Source organism: Choloepus didactylus, chromosome 2 (genome assembly GCF_015220235.1).
Source record: "Choloepus didactylus isolate mChoDid1 chromosome 2, mChoDid1.pri, whole genome shotgun sequence".
Lineage (NCBI taxonomy): Eukaryota > Metazoa > Chordata > Mammalia > Pilosa > Megalonychidae > Choloepus > Choloepus didactylus.
Genome location: NC_051308.1, coordinates 56,335,092 through 56,353,980, shown reverse-complemented (window position 1 = coordinate 56,353,980; position 18,889 = coordinate 56,335,092). Strand labels below are relative to the sequence as shown.

The window sequence follows — 18,889 nt, the reverse complement described above, 5'->3', positions numbered from 1 at the left end:
CTGAGGTGGGAGCAATGGGAGGCAAGTGACCTGTGGCCACTCCCTTCTCACCTGAGGGCGTGGGGTCTAATTAAAGGGGAACGAGGGGCCCAGCTCGGTCAGCGGCCTCTGTTCTGTGGCTCTCCAACTTTTTTGAGTGTGCACCGTTGTAAGAAATATATTTTTCCCTGTGACTCTGTGCAGATGCAGTTTTTATAAACATACACATTTACGTAACTGAAACATTTTTGTGAAACAACACTTGTATTTACTACATTCTGAAATTTTCTGTTCGATTCCATTAAAATTGTAAAATTTAGTTCATGGCCCACTAGTGGGTGGCATTCTGGAATCTGGAAAACACTGGCCTAGGGCAGAGAGTATCCTGACTGGCCAGCACCCGGGGGTCCCCATACCCAGGTACGTCCCTGGAATGGACGCAGGGACCCCAGCTCTCAGACACTGGGGTCGTGCCCCTTGAGGGTCACCATGACCTTCTCCACAATATCACTGTCTGGAGAAACTTTCATCTTAGGAACAATATCCAGGATGGATGAACATTCAAGTTCGTTCGGAAGTTATCATTCTCACAGTCAAACTGATCGCTCTGAATAACACACGAGGGCCTTGAACATTTGCCCGGTATGGGTCGGAGGCCAACTGCTACTGAATAAGCAGCAGAACCCAGATTCTAAGCGGAAGTCCTCACTCTGGACCCAGGGAGACCTCATCAAGGGGTACCCCTGCTCCCCACCCACCTGGGCTACCAGGAGCTGGTTGGTAGGCTCTCTTTCACTCTCCCTCCCTCCGTGCATTTCCCCTTCACTTCCTAACTCCATCTTTCTGCAGCACTTGACAGATAGTAGTAACTTAACCGATGTCCCATGAATGAAAGTATTAATGAGATAGTTTCATCAGATATGGTCCCATCAGAGTGGTGGGGTGGAGTGGGCAAGGGTCAGAGGACCTTGGGTGGGCCTCATAGATATAGGGCGGGGATGTGAATGGCAGCCCCACTCCGATCTTCACGGAGCCCTGGATCTCTGTTCCCTACTGCCCTGCCGTCCTCCTGAGTTGCCTGGGGCATCTGACCCCAGCCGCTCAGCTCCATCCTTCCCTCTGATGGAGGTGCAGGGAGGATACCTGTTGATAGCTTGCATGAGCCAGGCACTGTGCAGGTCCTGGAGCACGGTCGTGGGAATGAGCTGCCGTCCTCCCAAGCCAGGGGTGCTCTCCAGACCTGACTGCCTTGACCCGGCTGGCAGGGGGCTTTGTAAGATGAACAGGGATAAGATCAAAGCCAAGCCCAAACCATGTGGACAGAAATACAGTTACAGAAAAAGCTCTTTGCTTTAAAAGTGTCTTGTTGTAAATCAGTGGCAACAGCAGCATTTGGGAATTTGAGGGTCTTTTTCGGGGCACTCACCTTTCCCTGAAGGCAGTGACAGCACAACCGAAGATGGGGCTCGTGGGCCCTGCCCCTGCCTCTCGTGGCACCCACGCCAGCCCCTGCGTGGTAGTCACCACACTGCTTTGTGACTGCTTGTATGCAGTACTTCGAGGGCTGGAACAGGCCTAAAAATAAGGTCTTATTCTCCCTTGTCCCCTCAGCACCCACTCCCTGCAGATACAGAGGGCCCTCGAGAGATGGTTATTCATTAAACGGATGTATTGCAGTTTACTGCCTCTTTCGTGAGACTGTGAGAATTCTCTTTACCCTTGGACTAGGGGCTCCCCAGGGCAGGGTCTGTTCCCTTAATCAGATTGGGGATCTTTGAAGGCAGGGGCTATGTCTCCATCCTCAGACAGGAATCTCCCAGCACAGGCTCTGGCTGAGGCATACAGATTTACTACCCATTACTTGTTAAACACTTACTGCTAACAATGGCTTGCAAATGTATTATCTCACTCATCGGGACTGTTAAACACCAGGGTAAGAACTAAAGCCATATGAGAGCAGGACTGAGCCCCGCTATGTGGAATGACGTGTGTGTCAGCTGGTCCTGACGCAGGAAGTGGACTTAGTGGGCTGGAGAAACTGACTTCGAGTCTCAGACACACTCACAACTTGGGGATTTAATCTTTGCTCCCATAAACACAGGACAAGGATGTGAATGGCAGCCCCAGTCTGATCTCCACGGAGCCCTGGATCTCTGTTCCCTACTGCCCTGCCAGCCTCCTGAGTCGCCTGGGGGATCTGACACCAGTCGCTCAGCTCCATCTTTCCCTCTGTTGGAAGTCCAGGGACGATGGGGAGATGAGTCAGTGCAGGGTGGGGGTCTGAGGGGGTGGCCCCATTTCCCTTCCAGCCCTCTCCACCAATGGTCCAACTTCAAGGAGCTCATCTCTGCTGCTCAGACCATTGAGCTGGTGCCTTGAAGCCTGCGGAACAGCTGTGGGAGCCAAGAAACATTATTCCAGACAAAGCCTGGGAAGCAGACTCAATATCCAGGTTGTTATGGAGCTGGCCTTGGGAGCTGGGGGCAGTGAGGAGCACAGATCTGCAGGGGAGGCTGGGTGGGGGGTGGGGGTGGGGGGATGCAGCTGGCAGATACATCCTGGCGCTGGCTGTAGGGCCCCCTGGGCTTCTCAGAGAGCACATATTCTGTCAGGTGCTTCAGAGAAAGGGAGGGGAAGGGACAGGAGCTGGCGACCACGGCATGCATGCCTGTCCCAAGAAGAGGACAGCATTTTCCACCTGCTTTTCCTTCTGCCATTGCTGTCACGCCACATCCTCTCCATGCCCAGAGTCCAGGCTTAGCCAGCTCCCCAGAAAATCTCAGCCATTTTCCGACTGGGTCACTTACAGTCTCTGAGACTCAGTTTCTTTGACTCTTTTAAGGAGCTATTAATAGCCACATCCTCCATACCCCAGACCTTAGGTGCAACTGCGGGCACAGCGTCTCATCTGCTTTAGTCAGATGGAGGCAGTGTGGGGAGGGGAGGAGGATCTGAAGGCCAGCAAACCTGGGGAGATGGGGGAGGGTCCACTGCACCCAGGCAGCTGTTTTACCAACTCCGTGTTGCTCCCCCCATACCGGGCCACCACCACCAAGCCACGTACATAAATCCACTTACCGCACTCAGGAAGGGGATGTTGGAGACATTGCCCAGGAAGCCAAAGGCAACAGGGAAAAAGCCCCTAGGAGCAGAGGGGTGGAGGGAGGGGTCAGTGTTGGGTTAGAAGGGGAGGAAAGAGGGTCAGCAAGGCTGAGGTCCCCCAAAAGCCACCTGGGCATAGGGGACAGGCTGGCTTCAGAGGCCCTGCTATTTGAGAGGCAGCCAAGAGAAGTGGCTAAGAATGTAGACTCTGGGGTGGGGTTCCCTGGTTTCAAATCTTGGCCCTAGCACTTACTGGCACAGTATAAACTTGGGTAAATTCCTTAAATTCTCTGATCTCAGTTTCCAGCTGTAAAATGGGCTTAAATAATCGTATCTCTGTTGTAGGGCCTTACACAAAGAAATGTGCAGGAAATCTTCATTTCTCGTTGTTGCTGTTGTCACTGTTAGGTTTATCCTGGCTTGATGACTTCTTCTCCTCCCTAGATTGGGTGTGTGCCATCTGCTCCAGGTTCCTGGGCTCCAGGCACAGATGGTTGTTGGAGGCTTACTCAATTTAAACTTTCTCATGCTTTGGCATCCCTGGGCATGTAGCAACCTTTTTCCCTGCAAACATACCCTGGTAAGACCTGCCTGGGGACATATGTGTGATTCCTCAAAGGACTTGGGGGCTCCAGGTTTGCGGGTGAGGAGGGAGACCTGAGTGTAGTGGACAGGTAGGTGGGGAGGGGGCAGGCTCTTTCCTTAGGCTTCAGTTTCCTAAGGTTCAACCACACCTCTTAGGTCCCTTACAGCACAGATATTTTTTGCCCCTCCAGTACTGCTGCAAAGTGTCTTTGTCAGGATTTATTTTTGGTTTGAATTACTGAATCTGCAGTGGCCCCACACACTTCTAAGCCCTCTATATATGGTAGCTATTGTTAGAATTTACTTATCTTCCCTACTAAATTGCAAGCTCCTCAGGAACGTTCTCATTATTTAGTGTATATCCTCCTACCTAGCTCTGTAAATGGCATAAGGCAGGGGCTCATTATAAATTTGACTATTTGAATAAATAACTACTTGAATCATGACATATTTGAATATCATTTAAATGAATGTCAGAACATATGACCAAGAAAATTTTGTGTCTTGAAGCCACCCTACCCAATGTCTATTAGGCCTGGGACATTCAGCCTAGCCAGAGCATTTCCAAGGCTGCACTAAGCATAATAGGGCTCCTATAGGATGCCAAGGGCTCCTGATCCTAGCTCCTTCCCATGATTCCATAAGCTGTCATTCTCCCTGGCCCCACTAGCCCCATTGCAACCCCTGTTCTCTCCACATTATCGCATAAACACAGTCTTTCCTTCCCACCCCATCTTCACTGATATCTTTTCCTTTCTTCTCCTTAAGCACCCTCCAGTCTTCTCTTAAGCCCTACCCATCCCTCAAGGTCTGTCTCACATCCCACCTCCTCTAGGACACGTCCCTGGCCTCCCTCCTTTGAGCTCCCAAAGCCCTGACAGTGGCCACATGTCATTGCAGAGCTACCCCCTGCCTTTCACCCAGAGCTGACATGAGACAGGCCAAGGATTGTGAAGCCAAGAGCCAGAGACACGTGGCTCAAGTTCAAGACCCTGCGCAGAGCTAGCTGTGAGTCCCTGGGCAAGGGGCAACCTGTCTGAGTGCTAGTTTCCTTATCTACAAAGTAGAAGATAGCCCTACGGTAGGCTGTGGAGAGGATAAAATGAGATGATGACTGTGAGCATGCTTGGTGCAAATTAGGGGCTGGGCAAATGTTCGTTCACTGCCCTTCCTCCCCAGCTGATGGTGAGGACCAGATGGAGGGGCCCTGTGTCCCCTCTCTGGTGACAGGCCCATTGCTGGGCAGAGAGTAAGTGCTCAATGTTTCCTGTGGGACAGGCCAATCCCTCCAACTTATCTTTCAACCCACTGCTGGAGGGGCCTTTCCAAAGTGACATCCTGATGTTCCTTCCCCATTTGCAGTTCTTCCATGGCTCCCCATCTGCTGCAGGATAAAGTCCCAGCTTCTGTCCCCACTCCTGGCCATGCTGCCCAGACCTGCTGGGGCAGTCTCAGCCACTGCCAGGCCTACAGGGCCTGCACTCACTTGAAGAGGCTAAAGAATCCATAGGTTTCCAGGAACATGCCCAGGAGGGGCCAACGCAGAAGCACGATGACCACACCCCCCAGGAAGAAGCTGGTCCCCTTGAGCTTGTGCCGCTGGAAGAAGAACAAGAACGTCTTCCTCAGGCCGATGATGAGGGTGAGGCCGATCAGGAACAGCAGCTGTCGGGGAGGGAGAGGCACGTGAGAGCCAACACACCAGCCCCCTCCGAGTCAGGGGCTCAGGGCCGGGGCCCAGGAGCAGACAAGGGGCCAGGCTTGCCAGCTCTTCAAGAGGGTGATCCAGGAACATGGCAAAATTCTAGAGCCCTGATTAGGAACAGAACTGCCCAGAGGCAGGGGCCTGGGCAAGGAGATGGACTTCGAAGGTCTGTGGCTTCCCATCCAATTCCTTAGATCCCACCCTCTTCCTACTTGATTCCACTTCTCATCACGCCTCCCAGGGAAGAAGGAATAGGCAGCGAGATCCTCTCCAGGTTACAAATACGAAGACGAGGCCTAAATAGGTTAAAGTCTCGTAGAACCATCACAGGGGCTGCATGGCCTACAGAATTACACGCCCGGCCCTAGATCTGTGTCCTGCTTGGCTTCTAATGATCCCTTGAGAGACCAGAATTCAATCACATTTAATTCTGGGTTTCTTCCAGCAGGACTAATGCTTTCTCTCCCCTTCTCTGTAACTTTTCTTTTCCTATCTCATCCACCTGGAAGTGTTTATTCACCCCAATCACCCATTTTTCTTTCCAAATTCCTTTTCTTCCTTTCCCAATTTGGTGGGCTTTCTTTCCTCTCAGCACCTTGTTTCATAGTAAATGTGTTTGTCTTACCCTGCCCTTCCCACAGCCCCCGCCCCCACCACCCCCAGTCATGTATGTCCATGCTTCATCCCTATCACTAGACTGTGGGATTTGGTCGGCAGGGACAATGTCTGATTCATCTCAGTGCCCCCAGAGCCTCACCCAGAGCTTGGCATGAGAACCCAGGACTTCGGGCTCTCTGTGCCCAGCAGGTCCTGCTGTCCCTCCCCAGTGACCCTTGTCTGCCCAGACTTGATGGTGCCTGATCCCTGGTTGGGTGTGATCTGAATGAACTTGGGGCTGACAACAGAGATCTCAGGATGATTGGGGGAGGGGAGAATGCAAAGGACCGGGGGACTCACGTTTCCGAAGGCCAGAAGAACTGAATCAAAGTACAGAAGTACTCCAAAGAGGATGAAGAAGATGCCGAAGCCGGTGATGCCCACACCAATCTCTGCAAGGGGCAAGGAGGTGGTGGTGGGATGGGGCTTTGAGGAGCAGGTTGGGATGCCTGGAACTTTCCCCCATAGCCCTTGGACAAGTGCCCTGTAGGTTACGGGGAGCCTGTTTCCACCCAGGAAGCTCAGTTTCCATGTTCTCAAAGGACAATGCATTGCGGCATTCTGTGAGGTAGCTGGTATTCCCCTCACCACTTTCAGCTTCCTCAAATGCTTCAGATGTCTTCAAATGCTCCATTAACCAACTCGTTTTCAGTTTACATTTCATTCCATAAGCCAGCATCATAATCTTCCTTGCAAACACTCCCAGTTCCCTTGTACATCTTTTCTTCTGCCTTACTGCCTCGCTAAACCCAGCCCTCTGCCTGCTGTGTTCCTGCCCAAGTGCAGCTGAGAGCTCCTGGGGCACAGCCACACTGGGGCACAAAGTACTGCTAAAACTCATGGCCACCAGCCTGCAAGCGTCTCAGAACTGCCCAGCTGTCGTGCTGTATGTTTCAGCAAGCTTGCTCTCCTGAACCATTCTTCACACCGTCTCCTTTTTCCTTAAAACTGCCGCAGTCCCCAGCTCTCAGTTGAAAGCCCACCCTGACAGCATCCCACCTCCACTTTACAGTGTGTCCTTTCTTTCTGCTTAGTGCCTCAGGGCATTCTTTGACGCTGCAGGCTTGTGCTCAGAGCCAGCAAGCACAGCACAGAAGTGCAAGGTCTTAAGGCCCCCCAGGGGCGACCTTCAATCCGCAGGGTGTGGGAGCTGCTGGGTAAATGCCCCAGCGCCCATCCTGCAGGCCAACAATGCTGGGAGGCATTCTGGACACCCCTCAGCGGCCCCTGCAACTGTGACCTTGATAAACACATCCCACTGGGGTTTTTTCACCCACTCTGTGTCCCTCTTCTCCCCACTTCATTTCTGCTTCCCAGGATTGCCTCCTAAATAAACCACCTGCACTCATGTCCTCCTCGCAATTTCTATTCTCAGGGGAATCCAACCTGAGACAACCCCTGGAACAATGGAAGGAGTGTCCGTCCTCCTTTGGATGAACAGTTCCTTGACTTGCATGCTTTTTTTTTCTTAAATGACCGCTATATTGAGGCATAATTCACATACTGTAAAATTCACCCTTTTAAAGTGTACAATTCAGGGGCCTTTACTATATTCACAAAGTTGTGCAACCATTACCACTATCTAATTCCAGAAAATTTTTATCACTTACTCATTAGCAGTCACTCCCCATTCCCTTCTCCTCCCAGCTCCTGGCAACCTCTGATCTACCTTCTGTCCCTGTAGATTTACCTATTCTGGACATTTCATATAAATGCGATCATACACTATGTGGCCTTTTGTATCTGGCTTCTTCCACTTAACATACTGTTTTCAAGTTTCCCATATTGTAGCATGTATCAGTGTTTTATTCCTTCTTGTGGCCAAATAATATTCCATTAGATGGATATACCCCATTTTATTTATCCATTCATCAGTTGGTGGACATTTAGGTTGGTTCCACTTTTTGGCTACTATGAATAAGGTTGCTGTGAACATTTGTATACAGGTTTCTATGTGGATGTATATTTTCACTGCTCTTGGGTATATACCTAGGAGTGGAATTGCTGGGTCATGGAATTCTAGGTTTAATATTTTAAGGAACTACAAAATGTTTTTCCAAAGTGGCTGCTCCATTTTACAATCTCATCAGCACTGTATAAGGGTTCCAATTTCTCCACATCTTCATCAACACTTATTATTGTCTATCTTTTTTATTATAGCAACCCTAGTGGGCATGAAGTAGAATGTCACCGTAGTTTTTATTTGCATTTCCTTAATGACTAATGATGTTGAGTATCTTTTTATGTGCTTATCAGCCCTTTCTGTATCTTCTTAGGAGAAATGTCTGTTCAAACCCTTTGCCCATTTTTAAATTGGGTTATTTGTCTTTTTAATGTTGGACTGCAAGGGTTCTTTACATATTCTAGATATAAGTCCCTTGTCAGATGTATCATTTACAAATACTCTCTCCCATTCTATGGATTGTCTTTTCACTTTCTTGATAGTGTCCTTTAAAGCATAAAAATTTTTAATTTTGATGAAGTCCAATTTATCTATTTTTTCTTTTATTCCTTGTGCTTTTGATATCTAAGTATCCATTGCCAAATCCAAGGCCAAGAAGGTTTACTCCTATGTTGTCTTCTTAAGAGATTTATAATTTTAGCTCTTACATTTAGGGATATGATCCATTTTGAGTTAATTTTTGTTTATGATGTGAGGTGAGGATCCAACTTTATTCTCTTGCCTGTGGATATTCTGTTGTCCCAGCACCATTTGTTGAAAAGACTCTTCTTTCCCCCATTGAATTGTCTTGGCACCCTTGTAGAAAACAAACTTACCATTGATCTCTATGTCTGTCCTTACCACTTGTACTTGAGTCCATCTTCTCTTCCTTCTCAAAGAATTTGTTCCATCACCTATAACATCTCCCATCCCTCTGATTCCTGGATTATATCAGTATTCAAATTGGCCCATGTGTCACCCATCATAAAAGAAACCCTCCCTGGGCAGTGCATCTCCCATCAACTCTCACCCTATTTTTTCTGCTTCTACCCCAGCAATGATTCTTGACAGAATTGCTTGCACTCATTGCCTTCAATTTCTCTGCTGCCATCACTTTTATTTCAATTTGTGGCAAAGTTATATGAAACTAAGCAAAGTTACTGAACAATATGTACAGCTCTATCTTATCACATGTAAAAATATGTCTGTATACATACATTTGTAAGTAAAAGCACTTTTATTTGTAAATAAAGCTCAGAAAAACATACATCAAAAGGACAACAGTACTGTCACTAGAGAGTATGGTGCAATTTAGTTCAGGTGGGGCTGGAAAGAAAGATTTAAAGCTCTAGGAGGACCTTCCATTTTGTTTCTGTTTGATTGTTTGAACTTATAACCAATATGTATGCATTGTATAATAAAAAAGAAATTCTAACCATTTCAAGTGAGTTAAACAATTTGTAAAATTGTATATACAATATAAACTTGATGTTGTACAGCCCCACCACTAAAAAGTATGGTTAGAGGGAAGTGAACTCTTTAAAAGAAAAGTCCGATCATGTCACTTTTACCTCGAAAGCCTCCAAGGGTTACCACTTCACTCGGAATAAAGCTGGTCTATAAAATGGCCTCAAGGTTCTCTCTGATCTGGCTCTCCCCACCCTGGCCCCCCTTGCCAAGCTCACCTCTTCCGTTCCTCCCTCCACTCATTCCCCTCTAGCCACACCAGCCTGCCTGGGTTCCTCCGACAGGCTTGGCAGGCTCCAGCCTGAGGGTCTTTGCTCCAGCTGTTCGCTGTCTGAAGGGTCACATCTTCATGTCTTTGATCAGTTTTTTCCTTCCCAAAGAGGTCTGCCCTGTCCATCCTACTACACACGTCTCCTTCCCCAACTCACTGTCCCCCTGGTGCCCCGACACTGTTCTTCCTCCTCATATTTCTGTGGCATTTTCTCACCCCCAATATAGGCACTGCCATTTACTTATCATCTTGATTGTTTTATTGTCTGTTTTCCCCTTTTAGAGAGTAAGCTCCTAGAGGACCTTCATTTGGCTCACCTAGTAAAGTGCCTGGCACAAAACAAGCACTAAATAAATAAATGTTAAACGACTGAATGAACTCATGAATTTGCCACCTTAAAAAATTCAGAAACTTAGCAAGAAATGAAGAACACAATTCTCTAGATTGAAAAGGTTTGAGTTCCCAGTAAAAATAAAATAACATGGAAGTTCAGACACGAAGGTAAAGACAGATCCTAAAAGCTTCCAGAGGAAAAACAGGTGATTTGCAAAGGATCTAGAATCCGAAGGGCATCCAACTCCTCAGTGGCAACAATGAATGCTAGTGGTTGATGGAGCAATACTTTCAAAACTGAGGGGATATGACTTTAAACCTAGACATCTGCACTTGGCCAAACGAGCAATGGTGAGTGGGTAGCATAAAAATATTTTCAGCATGCAAGGTCCTCCAACTTTGATATCCCTGCAACCTGCTGAACGATGTGAGGCACTAAAACAAGAGAGTAAACGAGGGAGGAAAACATGGAATTAAGGCAACTGAGGACCCAAGAAAATAAGGCAATTTCCAGAATGATGGTGAAGGGAAGGATTGACAGTCATACAGACTTGGGGAGCAGCCTGTCCAGGCAGGAACACGAGGACAGAGGGACCCAGAAGGTTGTTCACAAGAGAAAAATCAAACTGATGGATTATCCATGGGTTATGAGGGCAAATGTGGGGGGAGCATGCAGAGGGGAGGGGGTTGTAAGAGAGAGTGAAGTCCTCACTTTTGATAGTAGTAAGTCAACTGATAAAGAACAAAAAAAATCAGTAACAATAATGTGTTATTGGGAAACATAGAGATAAAGTAAATGTCTTTACAAAGCAGGTACCAAGATGGATAGGGATGTGGAAAGAGTGTCTTTTTAAACAACATATATAACTTTATCGAGAATATTTTCATTTTTAAAAAATAAGATTGGATTGCATTTTTTTAAAAAACAATAACATATAGGTGTTGTTTAAAGAGAAAGAATTGTATTGGACTTGTTATGTCACATTGTAGAAGTAACCCTCCTAACCTTGGTGAAACTGGCACTATTGCTATGTTTTTATGGATAGTTGTTAAAAGTGAGGGGAAATTATTCTGGCTGGTTTGAGGCAGAACTACATAAAAAACAAACAGAATTATTGAGACACGATTTACTGGCTAAGTTCTCCTTACAATCGAAAGAAAATGAAACAACACAATTGTCTTCCACATAGTTAATCTTTCATAATCTGTTACTGTACAGATTTTAAGATGATTTGAAATAAGGCCAAGAACTTCCTTAAAAGAATCACTAAAAGTCTAGAAATGAGAGCTATCATTCAAATGATAGACCGAAACCTCAACCAAGTCATAGTCCAGAAAAGCACCCATCTTCCTGGGCCTCATTTTTGGCAGAAGCTGGATCCTGCTGGGATTCAGTGGACCATCGTTGCTCTCAGTGGATCGTGTGGTCACCCAGAATCTGTCCTCCACTAATGACCGGCTCCTCGTGTTTCTGGAATGAGTCTGACAAGCCATCACAGTCCACTCAGGCTTGGTATCTGCTTCCTCCTCCCAGAGACGACCTGCACTAAGTCCCTGAGAGTCCAGGACAGCTGGCAAGAGTGCAGTCTCCTCAGCTCATTATGAAGGTTTTGTTCTGTCTTTTCCTATCGTGTGATTTTTTGAACCTCAGAGACAATAAGTTGAGAATCTAGAAATTACATTTACTTTAATTGTCATGATACTTTTGTTGAGACCAGGATATTGTGGAGGAAAACTGCAACCATATTTCTTTAATGTAAATGATAAAGGTATTCTAAGTTTTTATGCTTGTTCTAAAAATGTTATTAATTTATACCTGCCAAAAAAAATCTGTCATTGGCTCCAGTTGTGATAGCACATTCTTCCCCTCTGTGTCCCTTGGTGGATGTTTTCATGTGGAAACACAATCTGAACATTTTGTTGGGCTTTCATTTCATTTTGTTAAAATACTCATATTTTTGTTCTGTAAACACTAGCAGTCTCATACTCATTTTGTAAAGACATCGTAAGTTTCTCACATTCAGACTTTATTTCTTCTTTCCTGTAATATACCTTCTTCTTCTACAACAATGATTTGCTGGCTTGCGTAGTTAGCACTTTCCTGCTTGTTCCACACTCTCCTTCAAGGTCTCACGCAATTCCAGAACCTTCCCTGTGGTGGGGCAGCCTTCTTCACGCTCAGCGCTTGCAGTGTGCTGTGGAGAAACCGCACCGGGACACAAAGTCCTCACAGGAAAGGGTCGGAAACGGTGTTTTGTGCACACAGACTGGGTCCTTGCCTCTGCCTGTCACTTCCTCTGATCCCGGGTAGCTTAGTGGTTTCAGTCAAGTTACCCAGCTGGGGGTGGTTGCTGAAGTTCTCCGGGCAGCAACCACGGCAGGAAGGGTGGAGGAGCACGTCATAGAGATGCTGGCAGGAGAGAGGGAAGTGCCCACCTCCCGGGGTCCCTGGGATATGGACAGACGGGGAAGTGCGCCCCCTCCTGGAGATGTGCGGAGCTGGCCCCCGCCCCACCTAGCAGAGAACAGCGGGGGCCCAGGGTAACTCTTCCGGGAGGCCTGGCTCTCCAGGGCTGAGCCTAGGGGAAGCAGAGACCTCCCCAGACCTCACTGACCGACAGCGTTAGGTATCCTGGCATGGCACGTTGATGGCAATCCTGACGGCCTGGTTAGCCCCATTCCCGGAAGCTCCAGAGGCAGCTGCCAAGAAGAGCCCACTGCTGAAGGCCTAAGCAGATGAGCTGGCTGCCCCATCTCCGCACTCTGTAGCTCGTATTAACTGAAGCCCGTTTCAGGGTCTTTCTTGTTCCAGAAAGGAATATTTCTTGGAACAGCCACAGTTCCAAGGAAAGGAATATCTCCAGGAGCAGGTGCCTGGGCCCCTCAGGCCCGAGGCTGTGTGGGGAGTCTCAGGACCCATTGTTTTGGTTTGCTAAAGCTGCCAGAGTGCAATATACCAGAAATGGGTTGGCTTTTACAAGGGGATTTACTAGGTTGCAAATTTACAGTTCTAAGGCCATGAAAATGTCCAAGGCATCAAGAGGAGGATACCTTCTCTGAGGAAAAGCTGCTGGCATCTGGGGTTCCTCTGTCACTGGGAGGGCACATGGTGACATCTGCTGGTTCTTCTCTCCTGGGTTCTGGTTTCAATGGCTGTCTGCCAATGTCTCTTGGTGTTTTCTCTCTCTTACCCTCATAAAGGACCCCAGTAAAGGGATTAAGACCCACCCTGAATGGGTTGGGTCACATCTCAATTGAGCCAAAAGGTCCCACCCACAATAGGTCTGCCCCCACAGGGAGGGATTAAAAGAACATGGCCTTTTGTGGGGTACATAACAACTCCAAACCAGCACACCCGTTTAAGTTTTTTTTCTTAAAATTTTTTTTTTGAGAATCACAAATGTTCATAAAAGTTGCAAATACAGCACAAACCATTTTTTTCCTGAAGTGTTTGAGAATAACTGTCACCTGATCGAATTCCTGCCCTGCTTTGCATCCTTCACTGGCTTCCCACTGAATTTAGAATGAGACACGGAGTCCTGCCCATCCATGCCATGACTTACAGGCTCTGCATGACTGGGCCCAGGCCTACTTGTCCAGCTTCATCTCCTGCCCTCTCCCTCTTGCCTGCTGTACTCCTGCCACTCTGCTCTTCCTGCCACAGGGCCTTTGCACATGCTGTTTCCTCACCTGGAACATTCTTTCCCCACCTGTTCTCTTAATAACCCTTACTCATCCTTCAGGTCTCAATTCAAATGTCAGTTCCTCAGGGAAACCTGGTTTACTCTCCACTTCCTGACTTATATCTGGTTCCCTCATGGCTCTCTCTCATAGGACTTAGAGTATTTGATAAAAGAATATTTACTTGCATGCTATTAAGTTTACTAAAATGTTGGCATGCCACTGGGCTCAGAGTTGAGCCCTCTTCTCCATATATTGTTATTCCAAGGTTACTAGTTCTGTCATCTCAGAATATGTCTCCCTGTTGCTACACTCACAGCATCTATTCTCAGCCCAGCAGCCAGAATAGTCTCTTAAAAATATGTCACACTGCTCCTCTGCATAAACCCTCCAATGGTTTCCCATCTTACATAAATAAAATCAATGTCCTTATGTCTCAGACCTAAACTACTACTATTCTCTCTCTTACTCTCTTTGCTCCAACCACACCAGCCTCTTTTCCTAAATGCACCAAGCATGCTAGTGCCTCAGGGCCTTTGCACTGGCTGCCTCCTCCTGGAAGATTCTCCCCTCCAGATAGCTGCATGGCTTTGCTTCCTTCCTTCTTGTAGGTCTCTGTATAAAAGACACCTTCTCAGTGAAACCTTCCCTGATTGCTCTCTATAAAATAGTAACCTTTCCTACCCTGCTCTCCCCAGCCTCCTCACACTGTTCTATTTTTATTCAGAGGGTTTATAACACTTATCCCACATACCATGTATTTACATCTTTATTTGTTAATTATCTGTCTCCCCGTCTCCTGAATGGAAGCAGGGAACATGTCTGTTTTATTCACCGTTGTATTCTCGATGCCCAACACAATGCTTGGCACAGAGCACAGTTGAATTTGTTCAATGAATGAACGAATATTTTCACCAGTTCACAGATGAGAAACTGGGGCTCAGAGGCCTTAGGTAATTCACCCAAATGAAACCCAAACTCTCATTTTTCTTGTTCTGGAGCCACAGTTTTCCCCATCCCTCCTGGATCTGTGGACACTCCCTACCTTCTCCCCCTAAGGAAGGGGAAGGATGTTTAGGAGAGAGGAGAGAGTGAATTGGGAAGGGGGGTGGAGTTTAGTTTCTGATAAGAAGGGACCCAAGGCCTTGAGGGTTTATGAGAGAAAGATGTCTGAATGGGCAGAAGCCTGCTGAGTCTACCTTGGCAGCATTGGGGCTCCCCGTTCTAAGAACCCCGAATGGGAAAAGAATCAATTTGGCCCCGAGCAAGCCCCCACCCACTGGAAGGCAGGGGAGTCACACCCATCCCTGGCCCTGCTGCCTCTGGATGCCAACACAGCAGCTCTCCGCCACTGGCTCCAGAGGTCAGTCGGGAGGGGCCGCGTCTGCACCCCACCTGGCCTGAATGCCCCACTCTAGCCCAGCCCCTCCACAGCACCCTGCACTCACTCTGCCATTCAGTGATGGAGATCATGCTGCACTTGGCCTGGGGGGCTTCTCGAGTCAAAGCTGGCAAGTGGGAAGGAGCAGAGAGGACCAAGCTGGCACGTGCTGATGAGAAGCTGACCCTTGGTAAGTTGTGAAATGAGTGCTCTGGTAAATCATTAACTACCCCCCATCTCTGCCCTTTCTTTACACACACCCACACACAAAGGCTGCTTAAAGTCGCATGCCTCCTTCTCCTGGTTCTCCCCAAAGCACATTGTCCCCTCCTATATGCCGCCCCTCACCCAGAGAAGGCAACAACCACCTGACCCAACTGCCACCACCCCCCATGCCCTGAGGTGGAATTCAGCTGCTCCCATCTCCTCTCCAAAACTTGGACTGTAAAATGGACGAAATGAGATCTGGGGTGTACCCAGGATCCTTTCTTCGTTTGGTAGAGGGGGTGGGAAGAGTTGGAATCCATGTATCTCTTTGGAAATCAATAAACTCATTTTGCAAGTTGTTTGCATTATGCTAGTACCCTTGCTAGACGCTAGGGGTCGATAAGCACTGGACTAAAACCTATTGCTGACAGTCAAATGGGAGAGGCAGATATGGTTAAATCAAGGGCAAAAGCACCACCAGGGAGTAGGACATAAAGGGCTGCGGTCTCCTCTCCCCCAGTAATGTTCGGTTTTGACTGTGAGGTTGAGCTACGAAAGAGAAAGCCCTGAATTTGGGCTTGGGGTAGGGTTGGATCCATCAGGAGGCTTGGTTCCAGTTCACCTACCAGCTGTGTAGACAGGGTGCATCTTTTCCCCAATGTGGTCCTGCAAAAGAAGGGGTAGGTGGTTTCTAAGGTCCTCTCTTCCATTGTAGAGCAGTGATTCTCAGCTTCATTGGCTCTACCATCCCTTTTGTAATACCCCTTTTATCCTCTATCCTGAAATGAAGTCCATAGATGATATGACCAATCTACATACAACATTTAAGAAAAACGTAAATGAAAAGCAAGAACAGAAATTTTATAATAAAACATGGTGTCTCTCAACTTACAAATGCTTAGGCAGGACTTATTAGAAGACATAATGAAATAAGCTGACTGCTTGCATCTACTTACAATAACTACGTTTGAACTTAAGAGAACTAGAAGACCAGAAGCCATTCTAGGCAAAACAAAACAAAACAAGCAAACAAAAACAAAACAAAAATACAAAACAAACAAAAAAACCAACCACATGCACACAAGAAAATGAGAGTAGTAGGGGTGAACATTAGAAAAAAAACTGTTAGCAAGTAGTGAGTAGATGTACTCTTATGTAAGAGGAAGAGAGAAATAAATTTGAATGAAGAAGGGCTAACATAGCAAGTCAAATTAAACATGACAAAGTGGAGACAATGAGGAAGTATGTTTATGCAAATGACCAGGACTTATTTGCCTATTGTCAAAATAGCTCCCTGTGCTATGACGTGGAATGGGGTAGTGATGAAGTACCACAGACTTGTAGGTCTGTCTCGAAACCCTACCATATGTCGAGGCAATATCAGTCTCCAGGACTTTCCAAGGCCTTGGAGATCAAAAAGGCAGATTAAATAGGCAATGGGGAATAGAGGATGGAGTGGAAAGAGAAATGGTGATATAAGTAGTTTAGAGCAATTACATGGTGGCCCCTGGGACAGTGTTGGAGAAAAACAACAGACAACTTCCCCAAAACATTTCCACATGTAATCATTACGACACGGTGTTCACCCCTGGGCTGCAAAAACTTAACAAATGTAAAGGATGGCAATAAGATGAAATACTTTCTAAAAACGTTTATTAAGGAGATCCAATGAGATTGCCTGAATTTCAAATCTCTCTCCTTAATGACATTTGGTTCCCTCAGATTTCCTCTGTTCAAATATTTGCAGTTGCTCTCTTTGCTAATTCAGTAATATCCTACTGCATTAGACTCTTCTTTCCTATTTTGGGAATCTGTCCTGTGCATTGCAGCCACTAAACACCAGTAGAGTATGGCCCCCTTATCATTAGGACAACCAAAGCTCTCTCCCCACCCCTCCCGGTGCCGCTCACCCCCCCCCCACTAATTTACAAAATGCCCCCTAGGGGGCACTCTCACCCCCATTGAGAACCACTGGTTGGTTAAGAGCTTGGGCTCCAAATGCAAAGCGCCTGAGCTCCATCTCAGTTCGGCAAGGCCTTGGGCATTTTATTTAACCTTTCTGTGCCTCAGTTTCTTGGCTAATAATAGTACCTATCTCATAGAATTCTCTCTCATGAGCAGTAGTGACTTCATAGGTGTCAAGTGCATATAACTGGTACCTGGGACATAATAAGCACTTAACCCATGTTGATAGTATTGCTATTATTATTACTATTAGTACTATTGCTATTACTATGGTAGTAGACTAGAACAATTGCAATACCATACTGTTAGCATGCTATTATATGAAAGATTTCTGCTGTCCTCTCACATTGTGAGGCCAGGCTGCTCCCACAGGTGTCCAAATAGCAGCTAGGAATGCCCGGGCCCTCTGGCACCTGGGAGCTCAGGGCAAAGGCAAATGGAACTCCCTGGCTTCTCTGCCAGCAGTGTTGTGTCCTGGAGCTGAGGGGCCCCGAGTGTATTGGCCCAGGAAGGCTGGGCTGGTCCTCGGCCAACCCGGCCAGCACCGGGCCTGGCCACCGTGGGCGGGCTGAGGTCCCTGGTAGTGCAGTTACTCCCTGGAGCTGGCTGGCGGCAGAGAACTGGGCAAGGGAAGGACACCCAAGAGAGCAGAATGGCAGGGGTTCTGGTGAGGTCTTCCAGCCAAGGTGATGGAGCCAGCAAAGGACGGGAGTTTGGGATACTTTCTCCTTCTTCCCTTGGTACCTCGGTACGCCCCAGAATAAAGCCAAGTGGGGACTACAACATCACCACCACCTCCTCACATTTGTAAGATAAATTGGAATTTTCAGAGTGTTTTTCATCCATTTTCTCATTTGACTTTCTTGAGAAACAGAGGAGAAGGTGATTAATATCCCCATTTTACAGATGAGGATACTGAGCCTGAGGAACCTCAGTGACTTCACGCAGCCTGCAAGGAGCGGGCCTGGGAATTGAGCACAGCCCACAGCCTTCTCTTGCATCACTCTCACAGTGTGGGGAGCCCTGCGGTGGAAGCCCCAGGATGAGGAGAAGGAGATGGCGTGGCCCTGGTTCCCTGGCAGAAGCAGGGTCTGAAGCCTGGCTGGCCGCTGACCCCATCATACCTCTTCTAAAGAATAAATAAACAATCAGTTATGGAGCACCACTGCAAGGAGCATTCTGCTAGGTGGTTTTTCATTTATGGTTCCTGATGATCGCCGCCTTTTGCAAACCCAGCCTGGCTGGATCAGAGGGTTCATCTGGGCGAGCGGTGGAACTGCCCCCGCCCCCCGGGCCTCACCCTTTCCCATGGATGCAGCGACACCCAGTGGTGCTCTGCGGTCTCACAGGCCACTTCTCTTTCAAGCCCTACAGCTGGCTCCAGCGAGATGGGGATTCAGGCCCCAAAAGTCACAAGTTGTCCAATATGCTGCCCTCAACCCCAAAGGTCTCTGTCTTGAGCCTGTGTTTGGTCCCAACTCTCCGATTCATGAAGAGGACCCCATCAGACTTTCTAGCTCTTCCGGGATATTATGAACTCCAAAATAAGTTTATACAGTCACTTTCTTTGTCAAAAGGAATACACACTCTCCCAGCCCTTTAGGGTTGAGAACA

At 47.6% G+C, this 18,889-nt stretch overlaps 1 protein-coding gene across 1 annotated transcript; it reads right to left on the bottom strand.

Annotated features, from left to right (window-relative positions):
* Positions 1-908: 908 nt before the first annotated feature.
* Positions 909-15,281, bottom strand: GOLT1A (golgi transport 1A). The gene is made up of 5 exons (XM_037812044.1): positions 15,171-15,281; positions 6,329-6,420; positions 5,153-5,331; positions 3,058-3,121; positions 909-2,372 (listed from the first exon to the last, which is right to left on the bottom strand). The coding sequence occupies exons 1-5, from the start codon at positions 15,193-15,195 to the stop codon at positions 2,334-2,336; spliced, it is 399 nt and encodes a 132-aa protein (XP_037667972.1). The 5' UTR covers positions 15,196-15,281; the 3' UTR covers positions 909-2,333.
* Positions 15,282-18,889: the final 3,608 nt, after the last annotated feature.

Coding starts and splice junctions, on each gene's coding strand:
- GOLT1A (XM_037812044.1), bottom strand. CDS start 15,195: ATGATCTCCATCACTGAATGGCAGA. Junction 6,421..15,170: donor CTCCATCACTGAATGGCAGA/GTGAGTGCAGGG, acceptor TGCCCCTTGCAG/AGATTGGTGTGGGCATCACC. Junction 2,373..3,057: donor ACATCCCCTTCCTGAGTGCG/GTAAGTGGATTT, acceptor TGGCTCCCACAG/CTGTTCCGCAGGCTTCAAGG.